Genomic DNA, 25,354 nt, shown 5'->3' with positions numbered 1-25,354 from the left:
ATGGATATAGTTTGAATTTGTGAATTATGAAACACGATGTGAGAAATTTAGACTATATGTAATTACAAAAATGCCCAATTTGACCGAAAAAAAGTTTAGTCTCTTGGATACCCTTTTTAATCGTTTTTGGTTTGTTTTTGAAGCGCATTTGCATCAATCAAATGCTTAAAACTCGAAAAAGAGCCAGAACAATAGTCAAACAAAAAATTCTTTCTTCTTCCTCTGCCAAAACAAACATTCAACAATGGCAACTTCAAAACTTTCCACCATCTCAAAACCAATTTCTTACCCATTCCCCAATATCCAAAAACCCAATCTCAAAATCACCCTCCCCATCTTAAAAAATCACCAGAAAACCACCCTCCACATAACCAACACACTTTCAACAAAAACAAGCCAAACCTCAAAACATTTCATTTCAAGATTCCCCCCTGACGAACCTAGAAAAGGGGCTGACGTCCTTGTAGAGGCTTTAGAACGTGAGGGTGTCACCCGGGTGTTTGCATATCCAGGTGGAGCTTCATTAGAAATCCACCAAGCTCTAACACGCTCCAAAACTATCCTTAACATGAACAAGGTGGTATATTTGCAGCAGAAGGATATGCACGTGCGTCAGGGAAGACAGGTGTGTGCATTGCTACTTCAGGGCCAGGTGCGACTAATTTAGTTAGTGGTTTGGCTGATGCAATGTTGGATAGTATACCTATTGTTGCTATAACTGGCCAAGTGCCTAGAAGGATGATAGGTACTGATGCGTTTCAAGAAACACCTATTGTGGAGGTAACTAGATCAATTACTAAGCATAATTATCTTGTTTTAGATATTGATGATCTTCCTAGGATTGTTAGAGAAGCATTTTATTTAGCGTCGTCTGCCCGTCCGGGTCCTGTTTTGATTGATATACCTAAAGATGTACAACAACAACTTACTGTACCGAAATGGAATAGTTTAGTGAGGTTGAGTGGTTATGTTTCTAGAATGCCGAAAGTTCCGGAGGAAAAGTATTTAGAACAGATTGTTAGGGTTGTTTTGGAAGCGAAGAAACCTGTTTTGTATGTTGGGGGTGGGTGTTTGAATTCCAGTGAGGAGTGGAGACGGTTTGTTGAGTTTACGGGTATACCTGTTGTGAGTACACTGATGGGTCTTGGGACTTATTCGAGTGCGGATGAGTTGTCATTACAGATGCTTGGAATGCATGGGACTGTTTATGCTAATTATGCAGTGAATAGTGCAGATTTGTTACTTGCTTTTGGTGTTAGGTTTGATGATAGGGTTACGGGTAAGATTGAAGCTTTTGCTAGCCGAGCTAAGATTGTTCACATTGATATTGACTCTGCTGAAATTGGGAAGAACAAGCAACCTCATGTTTCTGTATGTGCTGATGTAAAGATGACTTTACAAGGGATAAACAAATTATTGGAGAAGAGATCAAATCTTAAGTTTGATTTTTCTGCTTGGAGGGGGGAGCTTAACGAGCAGAAGAATTTGCATCCTTTGAAGTTTAAGACCTTTGGAGAAGCAATTCCTCCTCAATATGCTATTCAAGTTTTGGATGAATTGACTGATGGAAGAGCTATTATTAGTACTGGTGTTGGACAGCATCAAATGTGGGCTGCTCAATGGTACAAGTACAAAGGGCCTCGCCAGTGGCTAACTTCTAGTGGACTTGGTGCTATGGGCTTTGGTTTACCTGCTGCAATCGGGGCAGCTGTTGCTAAACCTGATGCCATTGTCGTAGACATTGATGGTGATGGAAGTTTCATCATGAATGTTCAGGAACTTGCTACAGTGAGGGTGGAAAATCTTCCCATCAAAATGATGATCTTGAATAATCAGCATCTGGGCATGGTTGTGCAATGGGAGGATCGGTTCTATAAAGCAAACAGGGCTCACACATATCTTGGAAACCCATCAAAGGAATCTGATATATTCCCGAATTTGTTGAAAATTGCCGAAGGTTTTGATATACCCGCTGCTCGTGTGACGAAAAAGAATGAGCTAAGGGAGGCAATTCAAAAAATGTTGGAGACACCTGGTCCATATTTGTTGGATGTCATTGTGCCTCATCAAGAACATGTGCTACCTATGATTCCTAGTGGCGGGGCTTTCAAAGATTTGATCACTGAGGGTGATGGGAGATCAAAATATTGATTGTCTGAAGCAACTGAAGCTGCACTGTTATCGTTATGTATGCTTTGAGACTCAAGCCTCACAAAAAGGTGCTGGCTTGTATTTTTATGTTATTAATAAAAAGAATCGTTATATTAATTTGCCTCCTTGTCCATATTAGATCATTTTTAAGTTTCGATCTTTGATTATTATGTTTTTTAAGAAAAGAAACAAACCAAATCCTTCATAGGAGGTAATTGAACTTCCAAATGTTTCAATTCTTAACCATCCAAAGGGTCTGGTGTTGCATTGCTAAATATCAATGATCTTCTTTAGGAAGGTTGCCATTTTAATTTATCTTACGTATTTTTTTTTTCTGTAGCTCTCGGTAATATATTCATTTTGTTTCATGAAGTACTGAGTTTTCTATTTGCTTTCCAATGTGAATCTTTAAAATCTATGCAATTCGCCCCCTCTACTGGTTAATAGTAAGCATATAATGGTATGGTGAATTTGTTTATGCTTCTCATTAATGTTTGATCATGAACTTTTTAATGTCCTGAATAATATAGTGCATGAATGAGGGAGTCAGGTCACCTGAGAGTGTTTGGTGTTATAAACAACCCTTTTATTGTGATGGCTAATTAAAAGAGATACAAGATTTGGCATTCTTCTAACAAAAAGCTTATCGGTATTTTCACTTGGATATGAAAGAGTTGGCTGGAGAATGAATGTGTGTACCAAGCAATCGTTTTATGTATTTTTTCTATAGTTATTATTATTATTTTTTAAGTATTATCGGAAAATAAATACTATTATCTTTTATGGTAATGTATGTTGCACACTATGTAAATCTGGTTGGCCTACTGTAACTATTATATTCTATCTTTTCTTAATTATTTGATTGCCTTTCCAAATGTGTTGGTCATGCAGATCAGATGCTTAATAGCAATATCTTTATCTTAAGTGTTTGATTTCTCTTCCTGATCTCAAAAAGATATGAAGCTGGTGTCATTCATATTGGTCGCCCCGGAGATGTTGCTCTTGCTCTTGCTTCTGATTTTGTAAGTGCCATTACAATATATACTTACCTTAGTTAGTCTATAAACTTTTTCCCCTCTTTGCAAGCAAATATTATGTTATTGTTTCTTTGAATATGTTAGTTAGGTACTTCCCTTTTCTCTTGATAAGCTTTAGAGCAATATTCTTGGTTTAGTTTTTTATAACATGCCACATATACTCATCATAAGGAAAATTCTGCACGTGTATTGGCTTTAGTGAATTAATAGCTAGGATACTGTTAATAAACGTGAAAGAAAAAGAAATGAAAAGGGGCCGGGTATGTAATGGTCTACCAACTACCATTATGCCAGATAAACTTGTCTTTGCATTTTCCTTTGCTTTGAAGTTAATTACTGATACCATTCCAGAATTTGTACCGCAAAACCCAATTAACGTCATTCCTAATCTCATTCTACAAGCGATGGTCATAACTGCACTCAATTTCATATCCTACCATGTGTATTTGTTTTTTATTTTATTTTATTTTTTTTTGGGGGGAGAGTTGTTCTGTTGTTGTATCCCTACCATTTAGTGATGCCATATCACATCATGGTCAGGGTATGGGTGCTATAGAGAAGCATAGGATATTCTGAAATTCGAAAAGTGGCTGTCTGTGCTGGTTGATAACAGTAATCAGAATCTTTTGAAGATGATGGATGAGAGGAACAAGGAGATGACGGAGAGGAAGGTTGCAGGGTTTATTACTGCAGGCAGTTAAAAGTTTGATGATATAGACGATGAGGATGACAAAGCGAAGCTCAACCTTGAGTATTTTGGAATGAAGTGTAGGAGCGATGTTTTTGAAGTATCAAAGACAAAAGACCAGGTACGCGAAATGTTGGGAGACTCTTCAGAATTGTTCAAGGAAAAGTTATGAGCCCTTTGTTATTGGTTCAGAGGGAATGCAAAATAGCTTTTTGGCATGAGAGGGTGGACAGAGTAGTATAAGGCTATAAGCATCAACAACTTCTCAAAAACTTATCTTTCTCAATGAACTTAAGTCAGGAATTTAGAATGGTCCTTGTAAACTGATTTTATATCAGGGGGACAGAGTTCTTGGACAGGGGACATGATGACTGCCATGACTGACAGATATTTCCTACAAAACTTATTTTAACTTAAAATAAAAATAAAAATAGAGAAGTTAATATTTCCAGAGGTGGGGTTACACTACTGCTGCTATGGCAGGGCATAATGGCTAGGATTTTGTGTGAAATAGCTAGATCTGTGTTTTGGTACAGATTTCGTCCCTGGATTCCAAAATTCCAAATATAATTTGATCTGTTCAGATTCAGGTTAGGTTTGGAAATAAACTATAACCCTAAACAAAACACAATATATTTTTCTTTCAAGATAGGTTCTTCTTCAAATTTTATTGAAACATGTACTACGTGGAGGTCAACCAGACACCCACTAACAACTTAGGCGTTTAATTTTGCGCAAGATGACATTTATCTGATTTGCTCCAGTTTACCTTCCAAGTTGTTGTTGTTGTTCTCAAAGTGTTTAACTTCTAATTCGTAATAGATATCCTGAGAAATGAAATGCATGTCTTAGGGTGGTAGAAGCCACAGACTTCTTGAAGCTGATGAGGAATGTTAGAGAATAATAGTTTCTTGAAGCCACAGCCACAGACTTCTTAGGCTTAGGAGGAGATGCCCAAGGATCAATCCAAAGGGCCACAGACACTGATTAGTTTCTAAGAGCATCTTTAGGTGAGATACTATTCTAGCATCAAACACCAAATTTCCAATAATTTGGTGTTTTTATATCTTCATGAGAGACATGTTGATGAAAACACCAAATCAAATACCAAATCGGCCAAAATTTGGTTTCAGCTTTGGTGCTGTATCAAATCTCTCTCGCTGTTTTGGTTTTTCCAAAACCGCGCCGTTTTTTTAACACTGCATGGGCTTGGGCTAGAATGTGGGCTTCAATTACGCGGTTTTCGCAAAACCGCACCAGAGATTTGGAAAGAAAAAAAAGAAGAAAGTTGATTTGCGACACATCGCGTGGTTTCTAGAAAACCGCGTGGGCTATATGACGTGGTTTATCTAAAACTGCGTCATTTGATGTCGGATATTTGATGTTTATCCTGAAGTTGGTTGGTGTTTTTTTGGTTTGGTGTTTAGTTTGGTTCAAAAATTTGGTGTTTTCTTGGTTTCTCCCCTGCTCTAATGCAACTGAAATACTTATTGCCTGCTCTCAGGAACACCCAGCAGGTGATATTGCCCATCATCCACCCGTCCCATCTCACTTGAGATGCACATAACTGCGTGATGTGTGTTGGGCTCTACCACGCTATGGATCAAAGTGGTTCTCATTGCTCATTGCATTCCTCGGGGCTATTATGTTCGATTCACTGGCAAAGACGAATGAAACTGTAGAAGCATGGGCCAATTTCGCTTACGAAAATATCCATTGATTTGATTTCTTCGGTACTTGGACAAAAAGAAAAAAAGTATAGAAGAGTGGAAGACATGGTCCAAATGAATAGCAACACAAAGAAGTATACCAACTAGGTTATTGTGCTGTGGGGGTTACCCACGTGGAATGATGCCTGTGTGTGGATCGAGAGATATGAACTCATAACGGACGTAGCACGAGGAATGATTTAGTATGGAGGATGATTGAGAGGGATGGCCTAATGGGCTAGGGGATGTTGGAGAATTTTAGGGACATGAAGAGTATTCTCTGTAGGGTCAACTGCAAATAATGGATACTAAGGACACTAACATGTACTGCTTGCTTAAAGCCTCGAAGAATTTATCGAAACTCAATAAGCAATGATTCCTGTGGGACACAACATTTTAACAAAGAGGTTCTCTAATGGATTTAATCGTACATTTGAGGATTCTGTTAACACTTCAACATATGTTTTTGAGGACTGCCAAAGAAGATAAACTAAATACAGTTAAGAATAAAGATCAAAATTGAACCAAACATTTGCCAAGATATATACAAATTCTAGGACTGCTGATTTGGAAAATATTATAAAATGTTAGTGAATTTGATTATTCATTTATTCCAACAACCATATGTCATTTTATAACAGAATAACTTTGTGGACAGGCTACTATTAGCTGTCCACAAGACAACAAGTGCTGATTGGTGGAGTTGGTGCCCGATAAAACTGTTTGTTCTGCCTGAAAAAACTGTTTATATGTCCGAAAATGGTTTGGACCAATGAGAAACTGCTATTTGTAGACAAGCCTGTCCACAAATTTGCTCTCATTTTATAACGCCTAGTTCAGTCGTCTAAATCCTCGTCAGTGCTTATGTCACATAAGCATCACAAATGTTTTCAATTGTGTGTAAGGCATACTCCACCATGCATGGCGGCTAAATCCACTTGGTCCCTATCAAACTTCATATACCCTGGGGACGTCATGTCGAGCACCGGTAGGGGTCCTAAACTCCAAGTATGCCTTTAATGTCGAGGACCAGGGGCACAAGGTGGATGATATGTAATGAGAATGGCAATGTAGGTCCATTCAAAGGAGTTGTCGGACACATACAATGAATGATGAAGTTGGCAAAAAGGGTATATTGTAAAAGGGTAAGGGAGGGTCCCTTCTTTAGGAACTAAGGTTAGCTTAAGTGTGGAGAAATTAAGGTCTAAGAGTGAGATTTGGGTTGCAACTTTTGATACAAAAAGAGAATAAGAATAAAGTAATTAATGGGTTTGAGACTTTTAACTAAGATTTGATTCTATTTACAATTCAAAGTTTTCGATTTAATTGAGATTGACTGTCATAGAAAGATATATTTGTTTTGATGAGATAGATTAGTTTGTGATTTTTTTCGTTAAGTTTGGTTGTGTGTTTGAGGTGGTTCATGTGTCTGCATGCGCGCGCGTGAAGCCCCCAAGAGAGAAGTGGTGATGATGAACAGTGCCATCCAACATAATGTCGTATTCTCAAATCTGAATCATTTTTATTCTGGCTTGCGTACTGATACAAAGATGTTGCATAATCAAATCTATGTGCAGGGAATATATATCAGATAAAGTGTCTGGACTTTAAGATATCCGCACTAAATTCTAGGTGCAGGGTTATATGAGTTAGTTGTTCATATCATGGTTGATGGTCCAGACTCCATAGATCGATCATAGCCAAATGAATCATTCGATTTTTCTGTCTGTATAGTGTTCAATTTATAACATGAGCAAAACACTAACTGTACACGTTTTCTTGTTATCTGAATTGGGTGGGGATATTGGCGTATTGTAATGTTAATATCTGTATTTATGGTCGGGTGGATGGCCGTAGCTTTCGTATTGCCAGTGTATTATGTATCCAATATATGCGTTCGTATTGGCTCCTTTTCCACAAGACCACAATCCTTAAGGATCACTTTAGAGGAACCAAAAGCCGCATCAAAAGTGGCAGATAAATAATTATAAAATCCCTCAATTAGGGAGATCCGCACTTGAACTCAAGGGTATTGTCTAGTCACTAGGTATTTTCGAATGTTGGTTTATTTGTTGTTTTCCTTGTAGGTGACATATATGATGGTTCTGTTTCTCTAGATTGATATGATTCCATTGTATACAGCCTCCACTTTAAACATAGAGTGCACAAGTAACAATCTTTAATAATTACAATAACACAACTTCAAATTTATTAAAGAGTTTAAAAGCACTTTTATCCTATGATCTAATAATAAAGTATTTATTTGTAGTAATAAAGTGTCGTTGCGTAAGTTATATATTCTCATTGTGCTTATATATGGTAAAAGAAACTACACGTATTTCTTAACATCCATGATCTCTTGATTTTAGACAAATAATGATTATTATTTTTAATCGTGATATGCAAATTGTCTCAAGAGTCAGGCTTAATCATCCATCATTTTGTACCTAACAAGTAACTTGGTTGGGTCTAGGCATTCAGCCTGCTTGCAAAGTTTTTTATTCATTACACCTATATTCAAGTAATGGAGCTACACTACAATATAATGGAGTTGTAGTCTTGTAATTCAAAAAATTATTAAAGTGTTTCAAAGGAAGTCAGATCAATTGTATTGCTTCACTATTATTTAACAAAAATACTAATTACTCATTCTGTTTTATATATTCTAATTAATTTAGGTACTCAAATCTAAAGTCAGAAGCAGTTTCATCCAAAAGATTGAATAGATTCACTCTTTTCCACACGATAAAATGAAAGGTTTCTAGAACCAAATGAATCTGTTTTAACTGCCTATTTTCATCCTACTTGGAATAATTTAGGTGTCATCTTTGAGAGGATTTATAGCCATACATATTAGTTTGTTAATATGCGATTTATATTGTGTAAGTTTGTTTACAAGAATAAGTATATCCTAATGCGCTATAAGTTTCTTTTGTTCTTGTAATCTTGTTGGATCCTTGGATCCAAATAATTTGGATAAGTTGATGCTACTAGTGGACATGAATACAATCACAATGTCACACCACTTCCAAAGTTTTGATTGAAATTCTACAGAAAAAGAGATGAAAATGCACAAAAATGGGAAAACACCAGTAGTTGATATCCGAAAACATATTTAAAATAAAATGGGACTTCCACTAGAATGCGCGTGGTTTTAAATCCCCTTCTCCATTCCTGTCCCGTGAAGATCTCACACAAAAATAATCATCAACTCACTCATTATGCTTACAATCATTATTCTTGGTTGCCTCACACGCATGCCGTCTTACTCCCCCCCCCAGTCCTCCTATAAAACCATGCACTTTCACTTCACAATGTCACTACACCAACACACTATTTCCTCAAACCAATTAAATTTCTGCTCTGTTTTTTCATCTATCCATGGCCCAATCTGGCTTTGAAGGCTTCGAAAAGCGCCTAGAAATGCACTTCTCTTGCGATGATCCTGTTATCGGTCTTGGCCTAAGACGACTCAAATTTGAGTCTTTAGAGGAAATCCTTGATGCCGTGCAATGCACTGTAGTATCTGCGGTTGGCAACCAATACGTCGATGCTTACGTGTTATCAGAATCAAGTTTATTTGTCTATCCTACTATGATCATCATCAAGACATGTGGAACCACACAGCTCCTTAAATCCATCCCTCTACTGTTGAGTCATGCTCATAATATGGGTCTTGATGTGTGTGGCTGTAGGTACACTAGGGGAAACTTTATTTTCCCAAAGGCACAGCCATTCCCACACACTAGCTTCAAAGAGGAAGTACTGTACTTGGAGGAAAGTTTGCCTAGTAACCTCTGTTATAGAAAAGCAAGTTTAATGCCTTCTAAGCAGACTACACATTCATGGCATGTTTATTCTGCTAGTGATGAGCACCATATGGTGCACCACATTTCTAATGATTTGTTCACCATGGAGGTCTGCATGACTGAGCTTGATCGCTCGCTTGCTGGAAAATTCTATGGACATCCAGGTAATGATAATTCTGGTCATATAGCTGGACGGGAGATGACTATGGCAACTGGAATTAATGACATTATCCCTAGTGCACTTATGTGTGACTTTGCATTTGATCCTTGTGGTTACTCAATGAATGGTATCGATGGGGTCCATTATTCGACTATACATGTCACGCCTGAAGATGGATACAGCTATGCTAGTTTTGAGCTTATGGCGTGCACTGATGATAGAAACGATATAGATGACGTACTAAGGAAAGTGGTGCAAGTATTTCGGCCTGGAACAATGTCAATATCTGTTACAAGTGCAAATTGTAACATGTCGAAACGGATTAAAAATGTTATCAAGCAACATGGCCTAATTCGTCGAAGTTGTACCATCGATGAATTCCCAGCCGCTGGAGGTATCGTGTTCCAAACATTCACTCGTCGGAAGTAGGTTGGTAAGAACGGTGATAATGGTAGTGCTTGGACATACAAAGGAACACACTGGAGTAGAAATGTTAGAGACGAAATTTTTTGTAGAGGTGATAATGGGTGATGGCTCACGGATTATGTGGACTAGAGCATATGGGTTAACTATTGAAGAAGTAATTGGATATATTGGGCTTGAATTGTTGTCTCAACAATGATAATGCACCCCACTTAGGGAATGTCACGCCTAAGATTTTTGAGTTGTGTAGTGGGGGTACGGGTTTTGCTTCTTCCACCGTTATCTACTTGTTTTAAAAATTGGAAAAGAACACTTTATTTTTCTTGTAGATCTTCTCTGTGTTTGTCATTTTCTAGGGCTGTCTCTGCCTTTTCCCTTTTTCCTCTAGGGTTGGAATTGGGAAGGTGCCAAGCTTCCCATTTTGTAGTGGTGCACAGCGAAATGCAGTTACATGTGTTTTTGTGGATTCCACTATGATACCAACTAATTAAGTAATTAACATCTTTTAAGCACAATCTCAAAAATAGTGAGAATGCATGGTTGACTTCTTCACTAATTGAATGATATGATACGATATTTTGAATAGCTGATACCCGTTTCCATGTTGCAATACGAGTTGCATCAGCTATTCAATTACCCGTTTCCATGTTGCAATACGAGTTTCACCGGAAAATTAGGATCAAGCCAATTTGACTTTTTTTTAGGGGAGACCATAATTACTAGTTAACCCAAACTTATAATTAATAAAAGTCTCAGCCTACCATACCCTTTTAAAGGATTTCAATTTGAATTCAAATAAATTATGACATGTTTGGCGAAATAAATTTTATCTTAGGATGTGTTTACAATGGATCGAAAGTACTCAAGCTCAAGCCTTAAGAGCAAGTCTAATGGGAGGCTATATGGGCTGATAAAGGCAAATATAGCACCCCCAACCACAAAAACATCATTCCAATAGGACTGCTAAAAGGGTCTTAAATTTGGAAGGAGCAAAAAGTCCAGCCAAAACTAAGACCTTGGCTAGCAGCTGCCATAATAAGTTCTGGGATACGGACGGTATAGTTTCTGCCGTCTGTTGGTTATTTATGTACAGACGGCGGAAACTATGCTGTCCGTATCCCATTTTAATTAAATGGACGGACAACAGATACTCTGCCATCTGGACCTAGCAGACCTGAGAAACCAAGAAATTTATTTTCCACTAAAATTTATGTACAGATAACCATTAAGTTTCATTGTTTTTTTGCTCAACATTAAGTTTCATCGTTTTCTTGCTAATCAACATTAAATTTCCTCGTTTTCTTGCTAATCACTATTAAGTTTCATCATTTTCTTGCTAATCACTATTAAATTTCTTCGTTTTCTTGCTAATCACCATTAAGTTTCATCGTTTGTACAACTTTTTTGCTTATATAAACCATCCTCAAACTATATGAGATTAACTAAAAAAAACAATGTCTCCTCTCACATATTTCTTCATTTCTTTAGTTGTTTTCATGGCTATTCCCGAATGGCCTCATTGGTCGGATTGCCCTACCAGTGAGTATTCAGACGAAGAAGAAGAAGAAGAAAAAAAAAAAAAAAAAAAGAAGAAGAAGAAGATGATGATGATGAATGACTTCGAGACCTGTACTGTATTAAAAGAATAATGACGAAGCAGATGAAAATGAAGATGATGAGGATGAAGATTGATGCTCTGTTTTAATGTTCTATTTTATTTTCCTAATGTTAATGTTCTGTTTACTTTTAAAAAGTTTGAATAATAAAACAATATTAATGTCATGTTAATGTTCCTAATGTTATGTTAATGTTAATGTTCTGTTTAATGTTCTATTTTATTTTCCTAATATTAATATTAATATTAATGTTAATGTTAATGTTCTGTTATATTTTATTTTTCTAATATGGTGAGGGATTGAGAAGAGATTCGTATGTTATAGCGTCTTGAGTGTACAGACGGCAGAGTTTATGTCGTCTGTTGCAATTTAATGTACAGACGACAGAAACTCCGCCGTCTGTCTCCCGAACTTAACAACTACTAAAAAGTGTGATTGGAATGATTTTTTTTGTTTTGGGCTGCTAAATATGGCTGGCCTGGGCCTACTAAAAAGTTTATGTGGCACCTTTTAGCAGCCCTCCATTGGACTTGCTCTAATACTGAGATAGTTGGATAACCCAAACTTCATACATATACACAGTAGGTATTTAGTATTTACTTGCTGTTCTAACTGGTTTTCACCCATATCTCAATCTTCCTTATATAAAGTTTCATATAAATTAACAACTAATCATTTTTTTCATAATGAATTTGATAAATGTCACAGATATAAACAGACTGAAGATTCTTTTTTGTTCCTACATACTTTTTTATTAGTTTGAGAAACTTCATATATATTAACTATAGATTAAAGATTTTTCGTTATAATGCATTTGAGAAATGTCATGTATATAAAAGTGGCCTTACAGAAGGTTAATGGACCCAACAATTTCTTGTGAAATTATGAACTGTTGCTCATCATAAGAATTACATGCGACAGGCATATGATACATATGATCTAGAGGATACGCCCTTTCTTACATTTATCGATCAGCTCATCTACATGGTTTACTTTTGTGCATAAAACTTATAGAGTTGTTAAAATATGATACACAAGAAATCCAGCAGTTGGCCAAATTAGCATTATGCTATTATCCAAGATATTTAGAGGGCTTTGGTTGTTTTACCAAAAAGAATAAAATAAAATAAGAGGGCTTTGGTTATGTCAATGGGTTTCATATGTGATGGTAAACCCCATGAGTTTGAGTTTGGACTGGTGAAGGAGGATGCTAGGACTCTTTACTTCCCAAACACTATATAGTACTTTTCTTTTCTCCTTTTAACATTATTATATTTAAGTAATTGGGCCGAGAGCCCAATTTTTCCAAATATTTTCGCTTTTTAAGTTCACTTCAATTTTAATTTCGCCATAAGTTCTATGTAAATTTAAATTTGCATATGAAAAATAAAATTACTTATGCAAATTTAAATTTACATATAAAAAAGAAACTATGTAAATTTATATTTTCATAGGACTTGTGGCGAAATTAAAATTGAAAATGTGTCATTGAGCCGAAATTATAAGTAAAAAATGATGACGCAGCCGGGTCTAAGACTTACGGCGAAATGAAAAATCAAAGTGGACTTATTGCAAAATTATTATTGGGCTTTATCTTTAGGCCGTAATCTCTGTATTATATATATTTCAATTCTAGTTAGCTAAAAAAAAATTAACCAAACACAAAACGTATTTAAAACTATGTGGAAAGAGCGAATAAAATTGTTGCTAAGTGAGTTTTAGGCTCCTGATAAAAGTTCTCCTTTCCCCGATAAAAGTAGAGATATCATAAAAGTATGTCTAGATTTTCTCTGCCATGTTTTCATTTGCGCAAGTCTGTGAACCAAAGTGAAATATGCAAGTCTGTTGTCCTCAGGAGTCTGGACTAATTTGAATGAAGCTCTACTGCGGCTCAAAGCAGCTCAAACCAACTTCTTTCCCCCCTCTTTTTCACTTTCAAATTTCAAATCTCTACCGCTTATAGTTTCTGCTGTTTAGTTTTTGTTGCCTTTCCTGGTTAACCTGATCTGGGTTTTTCTTTTGGTTTCAAGTAGCTAGTTTTCAAAAGGGATAAGGAAAAGTTTCTTGCTTGAAGCCCCAGTTGCTCTGTAAATCTTGCTTTTGAAAACCTAAGCAGTTCTGGTTCATCCTTTACCTCTCATCTCCCCCCCCCCTCTCCCGCCTTTCAGTGTAAATTAGGTAGGATAGTCAGGCTACATCTTATCCTCTGAGTTTGTTAGATGGCATCGACTGATTAGAACCGTAAAAGGGGAAGATGAGCAAGGAGATCTCTCTAGGGTCAGAATAGAGAAACTCCAAGCTGACATGAAAAATTTATTTTGCTCTAAGGAAAAATGTGTGGTGAAGATTGGATGCAAAAACCCCAGAGAAGACTAAACAGGGCACACAACCTTGGTAGGGAAGCTATATGGAGGAAAACATATATCCCTACAGGAATTTGCAGAAGAAGTGCATAGATGCTGGCAAATCAAGGGAGAGACCAAGATAGAAGTTATTTCAAAAGGACTCTATAAAATGGTCTTTGATAAGGTAGAAGAATATCAGCATGTCAAGCAAAATGGACCTTGGGTGATACAAGGATTTATCCTCTCCATTAAGAAAGGAAATGATTTGGGTATCCTGGGAGAAGATAGGAGGTTTGATAGAGTGGACTTCTGGGTGCAGATATTTGGCCTCCCAAGAGATCGCATAAATGAGAAAAATGTGCACACAGTGGGTTCAACTCTGGGCAAAGTCAAGGGGATGGATCTTCACTGTTCATCAGCCTTTAAACACCCTGTTGTAAGGGTGAGAGTGCGCATGGACATCAAAGAGAGGTTGCTCAAAGGCATAGAGTTAAGCACGGAATTGGGAGAAGTAATTTTTGTCTCCTTCAAATATGAAAAGCTAGAAATCTTTTGCTATTTTTGTGGTTGTATTGGGCATGATATACATTACTATAGTATCAGAGAAAAACATAGCTTGGAGATGAGGAAGCTGGGAGGCTCCCCCAGAGATATAAAAAACAATTTCTCTTTTGGTCTAATAGCAAATGTATTATACAATGGTGATGCTGTGCCAATCCCAGCCTCGATTACTTTTTCGGGTCCTCCTCAAAAACCTAGGGTGGATCAGATTCCAGCTAGGAACAGGAATTCACCTGGAAAGAAGCTATGGAAGGGAGAAGGGGTATGGTCAACACCACTGAAGGATGCTCAGGTGGTGGCGAGTGTGGCGGTCAGGTCAAAGGGTACAGAGGTAATTACAGAGGGCCTGACAGAGCACAGAACGGATACATCAGTATGGATGATCACAGAATCAGTGACCGTTGGGGTGGCTGAGCTGGGCAATGCACCTAACATGGGTTTGGACCTGGAGATGACTGAGTTGGAAAAGGCCCATGATTTAGGAGCCAAAGCGGGTACGCTGGACCCAGATCTGCGACCAGAGGAGTCTTGCGAGGCCTTGGTGGTCTAGGGCCCAAGTTCGGCTACGATGGATATGGACCAAGGAAAGGAATCAGACACAGAGGCTTGCTATCAGAAACAAGCGTATAGGATGGTTCTTCGAGAAGCCACAGCTGGAGGCTTAGGAGAGCTAGCTTTAAAAGATGAGTCTTTGGGAATAGAAAAAGCTCCTGTGGATGATCAGTTTACGCCGACTTCTCTCTCTCTTTTGTCCGAAACCATCATTCATAATCTTGAGAACACCAAGCCTGATGTATCTCACCACTCCACCCCACCAGTTGGAAGAGAGAGCGTTTGTTTCAAGTTCACAGGACTACCTACACGTGGAAGGGGTTTTAAAACGGTGGTATCTCGAGGTAAGAGAAATGGGGTAGTTAGAAAGCCTGATGGTGCTGGTCAAGAGGTAAGGGTAGGTAAAAAGAGATCACTTTCTTCTAGATCTAGCGATAAACAAACAACCATGGATGATGAAGAATGGGAGAGGTATTGTTTGAAGATGGTGGTAAAGCAATCTAAAAAGGCTAAGAGGGAGGCTGATGAGCTTAGGGAACAAGGCCTAGGGCATTTGTTAATCCCTGAAGAGGCTCCAGTGATTGATATCTCTAGCGATACTGGGGCGTCATTGGATCCCTCCACCTCAAACCGGTCTCTAAACCCAAACATTCCCTCTGATCTCTCAGACCATAGTATTCCAGAAGATCAAATTCCTTCGGATGCCTTCACAGAATGGGGAGATGATTTGTACTCTGAAGAGATGGCCCCAAACTTGGAAGTTCAGAATGTGAAAACACAAGAGGAAGTAGCTTTAGATTTTGCTCCAGGGGATCTTGTGCAAGGGAGTTTTGAAGAAGGAGGATATGAGTCTGAAGATAGTATCTCCTTGTTCAAGCAACCTCAACCTTTAGCAGTGGATGATTCGTTAGTTATGCGAAGAGGTATTTTCAAAGGGAAGCAACATAGTACAGGGGAGAGTTCTTTCGTCTCCAAGAGTCCTGATAAGATCCTCAGTGAATATGAGAAAGCTAAACTGGGTGGTGATAAGTCTGAAAGCAGTGGGGGTCTGATGTCTCCTCCAGGATTTGCGGTAGCTGTCCCACAATAGCTGCCTCATCAACCATGATACAAGTCTGGAATTGCCGGGGAATTAGTTCCTCCACGGCAATTCAAAATCTAAAGGACTTAATAGGTAAGTTTGACCCTGATATAGTCTGTTTGTCTGAAACAAAAGTGGGATGTGATAGGATAAAGAAGATTAGTAGGATGGTTAAGTATAGTGGTAGCTTCAGTGTTCCAGCTTTGGGTCGTAGTGGGGGGCTAGCTGTGCTATGGAAAGATGGGGTGGACCTGGAGATCTTGGGAGCTTCAAATAACCAAGTGACAGGTAAACTTAGCAACTATCATTGTAATAATACCTGGTTTTTCTCCTTTGTGTATGACGAACCGGTTGCCAGTAATAGGCATAGAGTTTGGACTGAGTTCAGGGAAGTTGCCAACTTGATCCCTGGACCTTGGTGCCTCTTTGGTGACTTCAACGCTATTACTTCCTTAGATGAAAAGATAGGAGGTAATAATCTTATTAGTATAAGCATGTCTGAGTTCAATGATCTCATTAACAACCTTGGTCTGTTTGACTTAGGTTTCAAAGGTCCTAAGTTTACATGGAGTAATAATAGAAGACCTCATGACCATATTATTGAGAGGCTTGACAGAGCCTTGGCCTCGGAGGATTGGATTCTCCAGTTTCCCAATATGAAAGTCACTAATGTAGTTAATGCCACTTCTGATCATCTATGCCTTATGATTAACCTTATTGCTACTGCTGATGTTGATATGAAGCATGAAAAACCTTTTAGGTTCTATAACATGTGGTTATCTGATCTGTCATGTATGCCTGTGATTGCTACTGCTTGGAACTCTATTACCCATGGGTTGTCTGATGTTGAGGTCATCCTTAAACATAAAATTACTCAACAACACCTTACTATATGGAATAAAAAGGTGTTTGGAAATATTTTCACTAATATTAATAAAGTAAATAAGGAGTTGGATCATGTCTTGAAGAAACCCTTCTCTTTAGCCAATTATGAAAGAGCTAAGGTCTTAAAATCTGAGTTGTTTGATTGGTTGGCTAAGGAGGAGAGCTTCTGGAAATAGAAATCCATCAATCATTGGCTGAAAGATGGTAGGAGGAATACTAGATTCTTCCATCTCTCAACCATTTATAGAAGAAGGAAGAATAATGTGGAGAGGCTCCAAAGGGAAGGGGGTGGCTGGAGTGAGGGAAGAGCTGAAGTGGGAGCCAATATCAACTCCTACTTCAAAACTCTGTTCAGCTCTGATCACCCTCAAGTTAATGAGAATATCCTCAGTCTCTTTCATCCTTGTATCTCTGATAGGGAGAATGATACTCTCATTGCTGTTCCCACCTCTGAGGATATTTGGAGAGTGGTGAAGAAGATGGGGAGCTTAAAAGCTCCTGGTCCTGATGGGTTCCAAGGTTGTTTTTACCAAAACACTTGGGATATTGTGGGCAAGAGCATTGTAGCCTTTGTAAGGGACTTCTTCATTAATGGGGTCTTAAACCCTACCTTTAATGAAACTTACATTGCTCTCATTCCCAAGACTGGTAACCCCCGACCGCAAAACTTTAGGCCTATCAGTCTGTGCAACTTTTGCTACAAAGTGATCTCCAAGATTTTAGCCAATAGGCTGAAGTGCCATTTGAATAAGATTGTTTCCCCCTTCCAAGGGGCTTTCATTAAGAGAAGAAATATAGGGGATAATACAGGGCTGGCCTGTGAGATGTTTCATCACATGAAACACATGAAAAATAAAAGGCATGGGTGGATAGCATTAAAATTGGATATGGCAAAAGCATATGATAGAGTGGAATGGTCCTTGGTAGACAATATTTTTGAGAGACTGGGTTTTAATCTCTCCTGGAGGAATCTGATCCAACAAAGGCCTATCCATCAGAAAGTTTTCCAAGTCTTTGAATGGCGCCACTTTGGATAAGATTACTCCAGAGAGAGGCCTTAGACAAGGAGACCCCCTGTCTCCCTATCTTTTTATCATCATGTCTGAAGCCTTCTCTAGGATGATTGCTAGAGCTGAGGCTGAAGAACATATCCATGGGATCAAGATAAGAAGAGCCTCCCCCTATCTATCATCTCATCTATGCGGATGACCTCATCTTGTTCACTAGAGGAAACCTGGAGGAGGGGGGGGGGGGGGCATCTCAAAAGGATTCTTCAAGAATATTGTGCTGCTTCAGGACAGCTCATAAATTTTGATAAATCCAGCATGTTTTGCAGTAGAAATATCAAGTTCAGAAATAAACTCAAGCTGAAAAAGTTTTGGAAAATGAGGTTGTTTGACCCCGAGGATAAATATCTGGGTATTCCCATTATGCTTTCCCATAAGAAGGCAGAGGACTTTGAATATTTAGTTAACAAAATACACAATAAGATTAAGGGGTGGAAAGCTAAGGTGCTATCCCAGGCTGGAAGGGCTACCATGATCCAGTCTGTGATACAAGCCACACCCCTGTATGCCATGGCTACTTATATGCTCCCTATATCTACCTGTAACAAGATAGATAAAGCTTGCAGAGACTTCTTTTGGCATGGGACTGAGGAATCAAAAAGTGTTCACACTATAGGGTGGGATAACTTATGTACACCCAAATTTGTTGGAGGTTTGGGATTCAGAAAGATGAGGGATATGAACCTAGCTATGCTAGCAAAACTTCCTTGGAAAGCAGCTACGGATATTAACTCTGTATGGACTAAAACCCTTGCCAGCATCTATGGAAAAAACTGGATTGGGGATGTATGGAAGCCCCCTGAGTATGCCTCCTTCTTTTGGAAAGGCATACACAAAACTTTCAATCTTATTAGTGGGGGGCTGATATGGGGGATTCACAATGGACACTCCATTTCTATTTTGGATGACCCTTGGGTTGTTAGTAATGGAAACCCAAAAACTCTGAGAGAGCTAGGAGTGGAGGACTCTAGGCTAACTGACCTCCATGTGAATGAGCTTTTCAAAGAGGATAGGACTGGGTGGGATGAGGCTAAAATCACAGCCTTATTCCCCCCTATCCTTGCTAACAGAATCAAAGAAGTGGTGATCAGACCTTTAGGCTTGGGGAAGGACAAGATGGTCTGGGGAGTAGAAAAGTCTGGTAAGTTCACTGTGAAATCTGCCTACAAGTATCTTACCAAAGATAAAACTGTAGGGCAGATTTCCAGCTTTAACACCCAGGCAGTTAAGCTTATCTGGAGAACTAGATTGCCAGCCAATATCCTGTTGTTCCTTTGGAAGGTCTATATGGAGGCTTTACCAATGGGGGATAGGCTGGCATCTAGGCATATGCTGGGAGATTTCTCCTGCCCTCTCTGTGAAACTTTCTTGGAAAATGACACCCATCTGTTCTTTGAATGTGATTGGTCTAGGGCCATGTGGTTCACATCGGGCCTGGGCCTGAGAATGGAGGATCATGGAAGGAACGGGGTCAGAGATTAGGTTTATAAGTTCCTAAGATGGAGCAACAGCAGAAGGCTGCAAGAATCCCAAGCTGGGGTACAAGCATGCTATCTTCTTTACAACATCTGGAAAGCCAGAAATGAAGCCAAATTTGAGCATAGACAACCTAACAGGGAGAGGATAATCAGAAGAAGTGTTTTGGAGGCAGAACAATGTTATGCTAGCTTAGCTGCATGCCACCTCGAGCATAGAGCCTCTACTACTCATGATCTCCCTGATGCAAATCTTGATTTTGATACTAAGTTTTTTGTTATACCAAATGAGTGTATTAATATCAAGTTTGATGCCTCTTTTCAGGGAACAACGGGAAAGGCGGCAGCAGGGGCAATTTCTTGGAACAGTGAAGGGATGATAGTGGGAGCTGGCACTAGAAGGTACCAAGTCAGATCAGCAGAGGAAGCTGAGATGGTGGCAGCTGAGGTAGCTGTAGAGTTAGCACTAACTTCAGGATGGACTGAGCTTTTGGTAGAGGGAGACTGTATAGCAAGCATCAAGGCTCTTAATAGGCAAGATTGTTCTTGGCAGCATGAGAGCTTGAGAGATTATGTGATTAGATTAAGCTCTCCCTTATCTTTTTGTAAATTTAAGTGGTTAAGTAGAAAAGACAATGGAGAGGCACACTTGTTGGCAAAATGGGCATACCACCAGCAGCAAGTGTGTCAGCTCCCACAGTGCCTCCTGAACTACAATGTTTTGCCGGTATCAGTTTAAGCTTAATGATATATATATATAAGGTATTATCGAAAAAAAAAAAAAAAAAAAAGAGTCTGGACTAATTAAATTATATTATATTTCGGAAGTTGCAACAACTTTGTAAAATCATGGTAAATTATAGTTAAAAATTGAAATCAGAGCTTAGCTGTTGGCTTAGTTCTTAACATTTTTATGACTTAAATACCAAAAGATACAACATACTATCCGAAAAAATAAAATTGATACAACATACACAACGAGTAGGATTTAGGCCAAATTAAGTTGAGAATTCTTTGATTACACACTGGGATAAGTTGAGAGATTATGCATAGGAACTATTGGATAAGAATCCAGGTAACACAATGATAATTGATGTACCAAGTGTTGTTGAAAATGATCCAACAATAGCAAACACTTTGTTCTAATTTGGCCTCAATACTACTCGTTGTATCAATTGGCCAATTCTCTGAAGTACATTGTATCAATTCGATATTTTTGGATAGATAGTACGTTATATCTTTTAGTCTATCTAATTTTACCAAAAAAAATCTGTTAGTCTATCTTTATTACATGCATCAGCACGACACTGGACCCCATACTCACACAATCACACTAAAGAAGTGGAGTAGTATAGCACTTTTTTAGCACTATAGTCTATTCATTTCTCGAAGATATCGAGTTGGTCATCACAGTTTTTGTTCCATGAATTGATGTAGGTATAGGCCCAAAGCTGGCCCGAAAAGGAATTGTACTGTGGGCTTCTTTGTAGATTTTCTGTCTGGGTTTTAAGCATTGGGTAGTGAAACTTATGGACGTGAGCTGGATTGGGGCCTAGCAGAAGCCCCAAAATTGGTACGATTTCAATCCCTTCAATCAAAATTTACTTTCAGCTCGATGTTTCTTAGAGCATTCCCAATGCAAGTCAGTATTGAAGGAAATTGAGAATTTTTACCGTTTTTTATCAAAAAATTCTTGCCCAATGCAAGGGTGACAAAGTCGGTCACTTGTTACTAAGTCAAAACGAGAATAGCAGTTGCTACCGAGATAGTTGTTGAGTTGTGAGCTTTGGATGGAATGTTTCATTCTGTCCCGCGTGTTTTTTTGATTTTTTTTGTTTCCGATTTTTTTTTTCTTTGAGACGAGATGTTTCATTCCGTCTGGCCGTTTTTTCAATTTTTTTTCGATTTTTACATTCATACGGAATCAAACATTCCGTCTGAGATTCAAAGTCACCTCTGCATTGGGCACCCTCACTTTGCTTTTCACCAAAACAGTAGCAAAAAAGAGATTAAGCCTAGGTGGAGGTGAAAAATACTCGCTTGCATTGGGAATGCTCTTAAGATGCTTCATTACAAATTTACAAAATTAATCTCCAGATGCACACAAAGTTGTAAATGTTTTTCTATTCTCATATTGGCATCTTTGTTTTTTTGCTGATAAATTGAAATTAGGACACAAACAAGATCCAAAGTAATTGATGGATACTTTACCTATTAACTGAATCCGCAGTAATGCCTCACCGAATGATCAGTTTGGATCCCTCAGGCATTCATCTTAAGAAAATTAAGAACAAAACTCATTAAGTAAATTATTTTCTACCGTAACGTACAAAATCATCAACGAACCAACAACTTGTTGCCGTTGTTGGCATTCCTAAACGGTAAGTAATCCGGTTGATCGATTGTATTATAGTGCTCAACAGCTCAAGTGTTGATGGTTTAGCTAACCTACTGAACTCAAGCTCAAGTTATCAATTTTAGATGTCATGAAAACAAAATCTGAAATAAACCTAATTTTTTGTTTTTAGCTTGAAAATCATAGATAAGGATAGAATAAAAATAAGAATAAAGAGGAGAAAGAACTAAACAATCCAAGATGGTGGAGCTTTCCTCATGATAGCTTGTTTTTTGCCGCATTTTTTATTTTCATAGTACTATTATGTACTGCCAATTTGCCACATTTCTTTCTTATTAGAGTTTGGATTGACAACATTTGAAGTGCGTCAAACATTTACATGCAGCAAATGAAATGGTATATACATATAACCCCCCTAGTGAAGGTGTCAAACTTTAGCCTTAGTTTGTTCGTGTTATTTACGAAAGGGTGAGTAGAGTTTCTTCATGGTAATATCGAATCACACATAGTGTATTGTGTCGTGTAATGAAATATTATATTTCAATGGCAAGTATTATAATTCTCATAAAGAAATATAAATACTATGTATTGTTGGGTTATGGAACGGCTCCGGTGTCTGGCTAACATGCTTGAACTACAGTACCGTGTTGTAGTTGAAGCTCCTTCACGATCTGAAGAGGTTGTTTGGAGGGAAAGTTATTGGAATTGATGCTTGAACAATCTGCAGAGGTCGGTTGGGCTATTTTATCCTGAAAATTGGTAAGCCCCCGCGACATGTCCAAGTTGGTCGGGAAAGCCTTGAGCGGTCTGCATAGGTCGGTTGAAATGAAAATTGTTGGATTTTCTTTACTCCAAACGACTTGTGAGTATCGGCCAAAACCACCCCTATTTGAAATATTTTGGAATTTCGATAGTTTGTTGAAATTTCACTCCAAAACCTATTTTCTCACGAAATTTTCTTCCCACATATAAAAAGAAACTTATAGTTAAGGTTGAGATAACTTTGAGAGATTTATTTTCAAGGAAATTGTAAGAGCTCTATTGAGCTAGGGTTTGAGTGAGGTTACTTGTTTTTTAGTCTAGTTAATTCTTGTAAACTTTCTAATCTTTACTATAAAGGAAACTCGACTCTTGTGTAGATATAGGTAACATTTACCAAACTACCTTAAATCTTGTGTCTCTTTGCATTTACTTTCATACTTATTGCTTGCTATATATTGCTTGTGGATTAAATAGTAGTCTTTATTGCTCTATTGAGTTTGTTATGATAACTAACTGCTAAAGTCTTGGGTGGGTGACTTTCTTGGTGTGACCTCCAAGAGAAGTCATTTGGGATAGAGAGTAATTAGGTTGAGGTGTGACTTCCTAGTGAATTCTCCCAACATGTGGTATCAGAGCATTAGGTTGAATCATTGTATACAAAGTGTTTGAGGAAAAGACTACACCTTTAGTGTTACACCAAAGTTGTGTTGCAAACTAGGTGTTTGTAGAAAATTTCCTTAGAGAGATTCCCTATCGTTGTTCGGTTCAAGTGGAAGTCATGACGACTGATAGAGATAGCTACAAGATAATGAAGTTTGACGGTACAAATTTCAGCTATTGGAAGATGCAAATTGAAGACATACTCTATCAAAAAGATTTGATGGAAACTTTGATAAGTGAGAAGCGCGAAGAGATTCCGCAAGGCATATGAGACTTGCAAGATAGAAAAACATTGGCCACAATCCGATTGAGTCTCTCGAAGTCGGTAGCTTTCAATATTAAAATCGAGAAGACAACAAAGTCTCTCATGGATGCACTTACTACCATGTATGAACAACCCTCGGCCATGAACAAAGTCTATTTCATCACCAAGCTCTTTAGCATAAAAATGTCAGAGGGGACCTCCTTCAAGGATCACCTAAATGAATTCAACTGAACTAATGATCAATTGGAGTCAGTTGAGATTAGATTTAGTGATGAGGTGCTAGCTCTGGCGATATTTGGACAATTGTTTCCAAGTTGGAAGGCGACTATGGCGGCTATTAGTGGCTCTGCGGGAATGATCAAGTTGAAGTTTGAATACGTTGTTAGTATGATACTAACCAAGGAAATCCGGAGATGGGATAGTCCTTCAACTTTGGGGTCGGCATTGAGCACTGAAAGTAGAGGAAGAAATTTATACAAGAGTCGTGGTACAAAAAAGGGGAAGGGGAGATCGAAATCTCAAGCCCCCGATTGCAAAGCGTTAAACACAATCCTTAAGATATAAGTGAAGTTATATGCTACAATTGTGGTAAACCTGACCATTATAGTAGCAATTGCCTGACACCAAGAAACAATGATAACAATAAGAACAATAAAAAGAATTAATAAGCTAATGTTGCTGAGATGGTAGATGATGTTTTAATATGTTCGATGGAGCATAAGAAGGAGTCTTAGGTGCTTGATTCCAGCACAACTTTCCATGCTACCTCACATCGAGAGTTCTTTGAGAACTACACTGAATGTGACCTTGGAACGGTCTTTCTCGGTGATGACCAACCTTGTGACATTGTCTGCAAGGGTGATGTGCATGTCAAGATGAATGACTCGTCATGGTTATTGAGGGACGTTAGACACGTTTCGGATTTGAGGAAGAATTTGATTTCTGTGGGGCAATTGGCAAGTGAAGGATTTGTTACAGTCTTCACCGGTAACACTTGGAAGGTCTTGAAGGGTTCAATGATTGTTGCAAATGGCAAGAAAGATGGTACTCTCTAATTGACTACACATGGTTGTGTTGTGAGTTGATTGTCGTGGCACATGGCAAAGAGGATCCAAATGTGTGGCACCGTAGACTTGGTCACATGAGTGAGAAAGGAATACAAATCATTCACTCCTCTGGTAAACTTTTAAAGTTACAGTCGACTGAAATTGACTTCGGTGAGAACTGTGTATTTGGAAAGTAGAAGCGGGTGAGTTTTCAGAAGATGGGTCGGACTCCGAATTGAAAGCTAGCAAGCTTGAGTTACATGCTCATTAATACATAAACTCCAAGTACCTTGAGTTAAGCCTCTGATCCTTCAAGTACCTTTGTTCTGATAAAATGCATAAACTCCAATTTGCACCAGACCTAAGATCACACCTAAACCATTTGAAATTTGCATATAAAGATTTTGTTATTAATGGGGAAAAAATTGCAAATTTTTTAAGTAAGCAAATTTGAAAGTCATTCTGTAAGTTTAACTACTTAGTACTTACAGCAACAAAAATGTCTGGTCCGAGGATCCCATATAGAAGATATACGATACTAGTTCCAAGAGTCATAATAGAGGCTGGGAGAATTCTAATGTTGGTCATGTCATTCGTCGAAATAGCACTGCGCTGAAAGTTACCAAACAAATCATGGTTACTCAATGTCGTCCCCCCCCCTCCAAAAAAAAATTATTTTAGCAAATTTCCACTACTGCACTCCTAA

At 38.3% G+C, this 25,354-nt stretch overlaps 3 protein-coding genes and 1 pseudogene across 4 annotated transcripts; all 4 read left to right on the top strand.

Annotated features, from left to right (window-relative positions):
* Positions 1-106: 106 nt before the first annotated feature.
* Positions 107-5,989, top strand: LOC147517776 (acetolactate synthase 1, chloroplastic-like). Its single transcript, XM_086589874.1, is given in 4 exon segments — positions 107-563; positions 566-2,219; positions 3,043-3,173; positions 5,381-5,989. Coding segments are annotated over 2 exon segments (1,905 nt in total). The 5' UTR covers positions 107-244; the 3' UTR covers positions 2,152-2,219; positions 3,043-3,173; positions 5,381-5,989.
* A 2,705-nt stretch (positions 5,990-8,694) lies between these two features.
* On the top strand, positions 8,695-10,486 carry LOC147517775 (S-adenosylmethionine decarboxylase proenzyme 4 pseudogene; annotated as a pseudogene). Its single transcript, XR_015213942.1, has one exon. The product of XR_015213942.1 is annotated as an S-adenosylmethionine decarboxylase proenzyme 4 pseudogene (transcript).
* Positions 10,487-16,155: 5,669 nt separating this feature from the next.
* LOC147517774 (uncharacterized) lies at positions 16,156-17,193 on the top strand. Its single transcript, XM_086593704.1, has one exon. It carries the CDS (start codon positions 16,156-16,158, stop codon positions 17,191-17,193), a length of 1,038 nt encoding a protein of 345 aa, XP_086449830.1.
* A 25-nt stretch (positions 17,194-17,218) lies between these two features.
* On the top strand, positions 17,219-20,298 carry LOC147517773 (uncharacterized). The gene is made up of 4 exons (XM_086593703.1): positions 17,219-17,388; positions 17,436-17,665; positions 18,314-19,505; positions 19,596-20,298. The coding sequence occupies exons 1-4, from the start codon at positions 17,219-17,221 to the stop codon at positions 20,296-20,298; spliced, it is 2,295 nt and encodes a 764-aa protein (XP_086449829.1).
* Positions 20,299-25,354: the final 5,056 nt, after the last annotated feature.

This window comes from Coptis chinensis, chromosome 2 (assembly GCF_015680905.1).
Source record: "Coptis chinensis isolate HL-2020 chromosome 2, ASM1568090v1, whole genome shotgun sequence".
NCBI lineage: Eukaryota > Viridiplantae > Streptophyta > Magnoliopsida > Ranunculales > Ranunculaceae > Coptis > Coptis chinensis.
This window is presented reverse-complemented; position numbering and strand designations above follow the sequence as displayed.

Coding starts and splice junctions, on each gene's coding strand:
- LOC147517774 (XM_086593704.1), top strand. CDS start 16,156: ATGATACAAGTCTGGAATTGCCGGGGAATTAGTTCCTCCACGGCAATT.
- LOC147517773 (XM_086593703.1), top strand. CDS start 17,219: ATGGTAGGAGGAATACTAGATTCTTCCATCTCTCAACCATTTATAGAA. Junction 17,389..17,435: donor TCAGCTCTGATCACCCTCAA/GTTAATGAGAAT, acceptor TATCTCTGATAG/GGAGAATGATACTCTCATTG. Junction 19,506..19,595: donor GATTGGTCTAGGGCCATGTG/GTTCACATCGGG, acceptor ATGGAGCAACAG/CAGAAGGCTGCAAGAATCCC.